At 35.8% G+C, this 10,296-nt stretch overlaps 1 protein-coding gene across 1 annotated transcript; it reads right to left on the bottom strand.

Moving 5' to 3' along the window:
* Positions 1-5,743: 5,743 nt before the first annotated feature.
* LOC144838670 (heparan sulfate glucosamine 3-O-sulfotransferase 1-like) lies at positions 5,744-10,055 on the bottom strand. Its single transcript, XM_078694105.1, has 2 exons — positions 9,915-10,055; positions 5,744-7,695 (listed from the first exon to the last, which is right to left on the bottom strand). Exon 2 carries the CDS (start codon positions 7,559-7,561, stop codon positions 6,251-6,253), a length of 1,311 nt encoding a protein of 436 aa, XP_078550231.1. The 5' UTR covers positions 7,562-7,695; positions 9,915-10,055; the 3' UTR covers positions 5,744-6,250.
* Between the last annotated feature and the right edge of the window lie 241 nt (positions 10,056-10,296).

Genomic DNA, 10,296 nt, shown 5'->3' with positions numbered 1-10,296 from the left:
AGCGAGATCACGCTTGGAGAAGAACATACAATGCAAAACGTCATCACATGTAGCCATATAGCAGGTGGTTTATAATATATGTCTCCTCAGCTTGAGTATTTAATCAAGGTTTACGTCAAATATTTTGACTAGAAAAGTCTAAATGTGATTTTATGTTTAACGCTATATAATGTAATTTAATAGTTGTATGTTACTTTAAATTAATGTTGAATGACATTTCATGGCTTTGAAAATACATTAAACCTCCTAAGGCAAGAAGCAGGATGCTACAAACTAAAGGAATAACATAATATTTTCATTACGGAGTTTAATTCTACTTCACGACGGCCGCGCCTTCCTGGCGGAATGGAATAGCTTTTGTGTAAAAAAAATGATCGTTTAGAACCACACGTATATTCAGGAAGACACCTGTAAAAGAACGGAAAACTGTAGGACTTTGCCCCAGACTCGAACATGAAAACTGGCCTGTTCTCAACACTTGAAAATGTTTTATCATTTCTCGAAGTGTTTCTTTCAAATATGTTGGCCGTTCAACAATGTCAAACTAGTTTGACAAGAAAAGTTTGATGTGCCCAAATATGGTAGTGATATGCCCAAACATGGTAGTGATATGGCATCATCATGTCCATATATGGGCACATCACATTGTTTTGTCACATGAAGTTTGATAGTGTAGACAGAGCTTTATACAAAAATGTAGACCTGGCAAGCTGTTAACTTTTCGAGGTAAAGAATCGCACTGCAAATATTCTTCCGTGTGAATCGTTTCCTAAGAGAATTATAGTCATCTGGCCAATTACACCCACTTAAAATCAGTATGCGCATAATTAGCAAATGCGTCGACCTTTGGGAACCTGTTGCATCATGACGTGTGTTTCGAACGCGTCAACAAAACGTCAATATTAATTTGTTGGACAAATAGCAACGTACTTATTGTTTGCGTTAATAGACCTATCTTACAGTTGGCGCCATTTATTCCCATACGACATTAAAGTATGTTATTGTTGATGAATTTTGCTTTTGTTATATTAGTATTGCAATACATTAATATTAATAGGCCTATTACCGTTCAAGATAGTTTCATTCCACGTGTCGTAGGCCTATATTATGTTCGCGTCTTTGGCGAATTTTTTGAATGCAACAAATTTGCGTCAATGCGTTGTGTAATTCGGCCTTAAAATTGTTGATATAATTTTGACGACTACTGTTGTTCAAAACCCTCCCCACCAGCCCTCCATCATCCATCCCCGGGTGCGAACGTTGAAACTCGGGGAAACAGAAAACGTCAGTAAAACCGGTGACCAATATTGCCTCCGTGGAATTTGTACATGTGTAAAAGTTTGTTTTTTTTAAAATAAATTTGTTTTGTTTGAAATTAATCGTTCACATCGCCATGTCGTTATCAATCAACTTGAAAATCTCATTAATAGGCCTACAGTTTTACTAATAGTGACTATTACATTAATAATATTTCTAAAATAGCTTTTATTTTATATCCTCAATGCTATACCTACTGTAATTTTCCTTTGCAATTACAGTAACATATTTGTGAAAAAAATGTTTTGCCGCGTGCAGCAACTAGACTGACATAAAGAAAACAATGATTTAGCTTCACATCAGGTCAATTAAATTGTTTCTGAAAGGCTGTATACTTATTAAAAGTATAATGACGCCAGCTTCAAGTTTATTATACTTTATCCGTCGATTTTGAAAACAAAAATACGAATTTATGTTTCCGTGATGGCACCTGCATGTTCTGGTGAACGTCAACTTAACTTTAATTGGAAATGCAAGGTTGGTAGTTCTATCGGCTTGTCGTGTAGGCCTACCGTGTTGGACAGTAGGCCTATAGGAGAGAAAGGATGAGTTTTACGCCTTGAAAATAATCATTAAAGACATAAACTAATGTAGAAACTGTTTAAATTTAAGAAAGAATGGACAATCTTTAAGCTCTGTCTACACTATCAACGTGTCTATATTTTTTGTTTGATAGTGTAGACAGAGCTTTAGCCTATCGACTCGTTGTTATAGTACGGTATTAGGCTTAGTGGGCATTGTTTCATCCTATATTCTAATTTTCCATTTCTAGGGACCTGGATGGAACCATTGCACTATGCCGTCATTTCCGAGGACCTTACACGGATATTTCTGAAACCTGACCCGATAGATCACTTTCAGATTTATAGTCGGTGTCCCGTAAATTTAGTCCAGAAAATGTTAATTTTAAGTAAAGGAACCTTTTCTGCTAAATTGGAAACATGATTTTGACACATACACAGGAAATCGTCAGAATCGGATACAACATAATTTGTCCTGAATCACAAATCATAAAAAGATATAATAGACAAACTATTGAACTATTTAATATTTTCTGCCGTCCATAGCCAAGCCGTCGCAATGTTTATATTTAATTCTGTACAGTATTGTTTATTGTTTGTACAGAATATCCATTCGTAAATTAATGGGGTTTTTTTCTCCACTGGGTCTTGCCAAGAACTGAATAGGACTGTATTCCGTCTTCAGTTAAGCGAGGTTCCCACTAGGACGCAACGCAAGGACGTAGACGCAACGCAAGCGAGTTGACCAATGACAGGACACTGTTCGAATAATCCATGGCTTGTGATTGGTCAAATCACTTACGTTGCGTTACGTCCTTGCGTTGCGTCGCTAGTGGGAAGCTAGAAGTTAGTGGTAACCTTTTTCATGAGATTGGGCTTATATGTACATTTTCCGATACAATAGCTTTAAAATGTCACAGAAAGCGACCATACTGTGCTCGTGCACGCGCGAATTTGCACTCCTTTCAAATTTCCAATAATCGATTAGAATGTATCTATAATATCGAATAATGTTGTACACCTACAGAAACTTTGATTATACCATGGAAGAGATTATTTATATTCCTCCATGATTTATATACGAACACTTGTTCTTAGATGGTAATAGCCGAAACAAATCGCGCCAGCATCTGATGATGTTTCGTGTTAGGCCCAGGGAACCATATCATGCATGACGTATTTTTTAAGGATTTCTATGACGCCAAATGTGTAGCTAGGCTTATACAACCATCAGACATTACAACAACCAAGGCTAATTGTTCTCGGTGGGCCAGCAAACAATTAGGTTAAAATCATTCATGTTTGGAAACATACGGAGGTAATATGCAACATGACCTAGAACCATAGACTGACAAGTCTGTTGTGGGCCTACATGATAATAATGTTAGATTACTTTACAATATATTTCACCTCACTTTCACGACAAATCACGAAAGTACAGAAAAGTATATTATTAGTTAACAGTATCTATATTATAAGTGAGAGAGTTTGTACGTTACTTTGTGCGTGTTTGTTTGTTCGTTGTACAAATTTTTGTTACTGCACGTAACTTACATAATATGGGGTATCAAAATGACCGCAATTGTACCGGGAAAGTTGAATATATGTTTAAAGGTGTATTTTCCTCCTGAAAAGTAATGAAGGAATGTGTCATTTTAATGTCATAATAGTTATGGGCACGTCCATGGTATTGTAGCACATCACATTTTTTGACACATAAAGTTTACATTGTAGACAGACCATACTTATTGGTATACGATCATTCTAGGGTAATTTAGGTCAAATTTTGGGTACCATCTGAAAAGCTTAATTAAATTTCCCACTCGGTACCGCCTGTTGATTGCCTTGGTTGATCACCCCATTGCCTTAACGTTGCCTGGCTTTTAATCACACTCACCAATATCCGTCCTTATGACTATTCTAATTACCGAAATGCCCACGCCTCGTACGTTTGTAATAATTAGTTAAATATATTTATGTATAAACTGAAGAGCATCTTATTCAATCTACATTCAAATGAGAGAATGCAGTAGCTTATACCCAAAATACACAGGTCCTTTTCAAACGTGGTCTGGCGAAAGACAAATTTAAACAGTTTCTGAGAATTTATAATGAATTGAATTTGTCCAACCCTTTGAATACGACCCCTGCCCTTTTTATTTTACCTCATTGCAGTACGGTAAGAGCCCGGATAAAATTACGGAACACATTTTGAATTCTGCCAAAGGCCTTCCGTCTAGTGGATTTTATAGTAGATATACATTACCATGATGACGTGTCTGACTGTAGGCATTATGCAAATTGACGTTAGCGTCTCATACATTGCATTGTCTCTATTCAAGTGACAGATAACACATGGAGGTAAATTTTCACATGGATAACATAACATTAATATCAAAACCTCTCGCAAAAAAAAATCTGTTCTTTTCCGCTTTTTTGTCCCCCAGAAAACGTTTGTCATACTGCAGTGTGGTTTTTCAGAATAGATAGAAGAGTTTTTTTGTTAGTTGGTTAAGGAAACATCTTCTATAGGCCACATAATGTGTTGTGAAGAAAATATGAAGAATGAGCAATTTTTCATTATGTCGAATTTATAAAATATATGTAAAAACAATCATCGTCAAAATAAGCTCCTCGACGCACCGGGTATCTACCCCCATCGCCCCCGCCCTATGTCCGTGGCCTATTTCTTTGGTTTTATAAGAAGGAAATGAATGTATTTGTGAATGTTTAATTATTCGAAATGATTTGTTCGTGCTTCATGCTTCATGCTTCATTGTTCATCATAGCGTATTTAATACCCTTGAAAATGAATATGAACCATGAACACCGACGATACCACTCATGGTTTCTCAACATAATACCAATGGCCCTAAATCATTCATACATAATTCGTTTACGGTATGGATCCAGTTATATCTAAGTAAGAGTTAAGCATAGAGATAAGGTCAAAGATTGGGATGGATTAAATCTCACACAGTTAAAAGACCCTTTTTATGGTACTCCCATGAGTGCTGCTATGCAAACAGCTGTTTATTTGAATACGGCAAGATGAATGTAGGCTATAGGCCTACGATAGAAATTGTGGTAAACCCTCCTGGAAAAACGCGTCAATGGGTGCGTTCGAGCTTAGAATTGCGGTAAACCCAACTGAAAAAACGCGTCAATGGGTGCGTTCGGGCTTAGAATTGCGGTAAGCCCTCCTGGATAAACGCGTCAATGGGTGCATTCGGGCTTAGAATTGCGGTAAACCCTCCTGGAAAAACGCGTCAATGGGTGCGTTCGGGCTTAGAATTGCAGTAAACCCTCTTGAAAAAACGCGTCAATGGGTGCGTTCGGGCTTAGAATTGCGGTAAACCCTCCTGCTTGGATAAACGCGTCAATGGGTGCGTTCGGGCTTAGAATTGCGGTAAACCCAACTGAAAAAACGCGTCAATGGGTGCGTTCAGGCTTAGAATTGCGGTAAACCCTCTTGGAAAAACGCGTCAATGGGTGCGTTCGGGCTTAGAATTGCGGTAATAAACCCTCTTGGAAAAACGTGTCAATGGGTGCGTTCGGGCTTAGAATTGCGGTAAACCCTCCTGGGAAAAACGCGTCAATGGGTGCGTTCGGGCTTAGAATTGCGGTAAACCCTCTTGAAAAAACGCGTCAATGGGTGCGTTCGAGCTTCGAATTGCGGTAAACCCTCTTGGAAAAACGCGTCAATGGGTGCGTTCGGGCTTAGAATTGCGAACCCTCCTGAAAAAACGCGTCAATTGGTGCGTTCGGGCTTAGTAATTTTAGTTGGTTCCTATCCACCAAAGTTAGCGATAACTGGGCCCATGAAACCAGCTTAGCGAGTAAATTCTAAGCCTAAGCAGAGCAAACTTAAGTATAGACTGAAAGAAAAATACATATAGCTATAGTTAAAATGCCGTTACATTTATTTAAATCTAAAAAACTTGAAAAAAGTACGCATTATGAATTCAAATTAATAATTACGTGCGACATTTGTAATAATCATTTTAAAAAAGTACAGTACCTACATTTTCAGCAATTTTTAGTAAACATGGTAAACATCGCATTGTTTTACAAGATTAGTTTTATTGCGATGCCATATACTTTTTTGTACTTTTATGAAAGACATTGAACGTTATCAGCAGATAGTTTTGAAATCAAGCAATGGAGAGAAAGGGATAGAGAGAGAGTGGGATAGGAAAGAGACCAACATACCTTCACTCCTCCCGAAGTATAATAATATGGTATTACACTGCTTTAGTCTCTAAATTGGGAAATACAGTAGTGTTCAGAGAATATCCCTCTCCAGAGCACACTCTGTTGGGTCTCGAGAGGGTTCTGCTATGAATGAAAAACTATTGTTACAAAATAATAATATATAAAATTTAGGTATATAATAAAGATCTAAATCGATTTTAAAATTCTTTATCATACTTCATCCACGTGTAGTTTTGTCCCGTTACTTCTACAAGCCATTTATCGTAAGGTTTATAAAATTCTCTCAATTTTTTCAAAACTTTCGGGTCAATATTAGGATGTTTACGCCCTTTTACTTTTGGCATACATGACTTTTCTGGTTTTGATACGCAGTAAAAATGCTTCTCTTCGTCAAAATAAAAATTGTCTCTAGAAAAATAACTGCTTACACCAATGAAATTCTCAACTTGTTGAAGAACTGGTACGGGATCTTTAATAAAAGCGTCGCCATCTATAATTAATATTTGGTTACGCGGAAAGTATTCCAACCACCGCAAGATATGAACCACATAAATTCCGCTATCCACAATTGCGTTTGTGCGTACTACGTCACCATTTGCGTCAACTACGCTATCCTCAAACGTTTCACCCAATTTAGGAAAAATATTCAATCCGGCTCTTTCTATGTTTTGTTTGTCTATTCTTCTATGAATGTTTCTAATTGCCTCCATCTCAGGGGATAAAGATGGAGTTAAACGGTCTTTTCGCTGTCCCTCCACCTTCATTCGTTCACGTGATTCGTCCTCGTGAACATAGTCTGAGATAGCCCTCGTCACTGGATCACGCACAATAATAATTATTTTCACGCTCGGAGATATGTCGTCGCATATTTTTCTAGGGACATCTGGATATATAAAATATTTGGGCGTTTTTTCCATTACTTTCTGTTTGGGTGTGGCATAAGGTAGATTGTCCAAGTACCATTCTATACCAAGAAAGTATCTCACGTCAAAGTAATGTAGTTCAAAATGACTTGCAATAACATCTGGGTGAAAGCACAAAAATGATTTCAATGCACTGGTTCCCGCCTTTTTCACGCCGACAATCAAAGTATCTGGAAGACGTTTTTCACAGCCCCTCTTCTTGCGTAACTTGGGCGATACCGGCTTCATCCGCGAACAATCGCGCATCTGATAACATTGATTAGCGTTTTGATCGTCGTCAGGCTCTTTCAACTTCTTCACCGGTTTTGATTTAGGTTTATTTAACTTATTATTAGTTCTTTGGAAATGAAATGAAGTGTTTTTTGGTGCAGTCACCACTGGTTGGTCTGCTGCCTTAAGCTCTTGTAATTTACGTTCGTGGATAGGTTTCTGGACGACTTGCTGCTGAGGAGAGTCATTCTGTAGCTTGAGTAAACTCTTCTTAAACACAAGCAAAAACAGGCAAACTGTCGTCATAACAAGTATAGGCCTAGTTTTCTTGCCAAGTCTACATAACTTTCTGGCATTATAAGTAAAGGCTGACATGATTCATAAAAAAATCGCTTTTCGTCAGCTCGCATAAACTTGTGATTTACCAAAAGAAATAACATGGAGTTTTGACAATACTTGTAAATTGAGACTTGCAATCATGATATGTTGATGTCGGCGATAACTTGGACCTACAAAATATACAAAGACATTATTTACAATGTTTATAATGTTTATTTTAGCGAGAAATAATAATAACAGTATTAAAATAGTTTAGTTAAAATTCGTCTTTGTCTAAAAACAACAAAAGACCCGATTCACAAAAGGATATGTTCACAAAATTAAGATTTTTTTCAAACTAGTTTGACAAAAAAGTGTGATGTACCCAAATATGGTAGTGATGTGCCCAAATATGGTAGTGATATGACATCATCGTGTCGATATATTTTTTTGTCACATACAGTTTGATAGTGTAGACAGAGCTTATTAAGTAGTCCGGTACAATTATCCATCCACATTTTTTCCATTGAATAATGAACTGATGCAGTAACACATCATCAGTCAATCGGTAAAGTTGAGCATAAGATTCAAAATATAGTTAGTTAATGCTAAAATCTTAGAAATATCAATACTGATAGTAAACAATTTTTCGACAATTTCTCAACGATATCACTTCTTTAAAGTTGGCTGGCATAGCCTAATATTATCGTACGTGACATTTGGCTATTCGCAGGCCTCGTAGGAAAAACAATCGTACCTATAGTTTAACCCTATGCATATATACAAAGATATGAAAAAGGAAATGGATGAGATTTAAATGTATACACTTTGTTGTTATAAAAACAAATCATATAAGTCCACTTGAGCTCTTGACAAATTTACTATCTGAACTGTATTACAAATAATTTGTTGTCTACTAAAAGGTTGCGTCTCGGTGATTTAATTAAGTCAGAAGGTTCATCTGTGAAAAGTGTTCTCAGTGTTTTGGTTCGAGTGAGTAGTTCAACAATTACGACATAGTGTATTAGCTATATGGAAAACCTTATTGTGTGCTTCAACTTCAAGGCACAATCATTTCAGCTGATTGGTGCTAACGAAATTAATTTGAAGATTATGTGTATAAAAAATAAAAATGTTTTATTTTGTCATTCATTCATTGATTTTAATCTTTTTTTTTTACAGACAAAAGGCCCATTTACACTACAACAACGATCGACGATAAAAAGATAAATATGCATTTTTCAAGTTCAATTTTGTATACTATAACTATAGATAACCATCTATGCTTCCTTTGATGAAAATAATATTTTCACACGTCCAATCAAATGACGTCATGATTGATAAGGTAATAATATCGTGAACGATTTTATTGTTTTTATTAATCATGACATTATTTGATTGGGTTTTAAAAAATATTATTTTTAATTTTATCAAAGACAGCATATAATGTTTATCCTATATAATAGTTCTAGAAGGAAAACCTGTCTAATTTCTTTTGTTTTATGTAAGAAAAAATGCATGCTTATCCTATTGTCGTATCGTATCTTCCTCGTGTAAAATGGGTCTTAGGCTCATAGGTTTAGTGTCATCATGGAGGTATGTGTCATTTCGTTCGCCTCTTGTATTGTATTCTGAGTATGGACCCCGGCATGCGATCCTATAAATTATATTTATAGCTCCATGTTCTGAGTCTCAATTATTTGTCCTACCTTATCATAATTGTTGGGGCAATTTTCAAGGTAAGTGTGTTAAAGTGTGTGCGGTTGATTTGAAGAATATAGGAAAGTATAAGATTAAGAGGAAGTCATTCACTGACTGTTGTCTTTGTATCTCTCAAGGTTCTTTTAAAAGTGTCTTCCGATACACTATCTAACAATCAGTAAGAATATATCCACAGGCTCTGCAATTGTTATTATCCTCATACGTTGTACAAGTCTGAGACATTTTGACAGCTGAAACGTGTATTCCTCATTATGTTCTGTGTAGACCTAGGCCTAGTCTCTATCCTTACATTTTCTTTAAGCATCAGGATAGATATTTCTTATCTAACAAAACAAGGGCTTGTTTGTTAATATTTGTTTTTCTATTATTAATATAAATACTAAAATAAATAATGATTAATTCGGCTCTTAGAATTATAAGATAATAGGCCTACTTATTATGTCTTGTTATAAGTTGGTTTTTATATCATTTTCGGCCCTGTTATGTTTTACTATTTTCATTTGAAAATACAATGCCGTCAACAATCGTATTCCTACCATAGAAACAGGTATCTTAGTCTTAAATGAAAAAAAAAATAGGTTCCAGATGATAAACCGACGGGGTGTATATACCCTAATTCAAATTAGGCCTATAATGCATGGTTCAACGCGCTCCTGTCAAGCAGATAAATAAAATCTCATGTACTTACCTCTGACCAAATTATTGGGTTATCAAATTGTGATGTTTTTATTAGAGACTGTACTGTAGTATAACCTGTATGGCCGTCACATTTTTAATGTATGTCAAGCTTAACGATGTTATACATTTCAACCTTATACCACAATTTAACCGGTTACAAGAACATGACCTTTTATCGACTAGTCCATTAAAATAGAGGTGTAGAACAAAAAAGATTTTATAGGTTTGCTAAAACAACACCGACATTTTTGTGGTACAGTCCAAAAATGTATATAGTGAGGGCCTTTTTAGTGTTTACTTTTATTAAAAAATTTAAATCAAACTAAATCCAAAATAAATTTCTTTTCCATTTCAGAATTGGACTAAATCAAACCAAAATAAAATTATTAGTT

This window comes from Antedon bifida, chromosome 3, assembly GCF_963402885.1.
Source record: "Antedon bifida chromosome 3, ecAntBifi1.1, whole genome shotgun sequence".
Lineage (NCBI taxonomy): Eukaryota > Metazoa > Echinodermata > Crinoidea > Comatulida > Antedonidae > Antedon > Antedon bifida.
The sequence above is the reverse complement of the archived record's forward strand: the minus strand, read 5'-3'. Positions and strand labels throughout refer to the sequence as shown.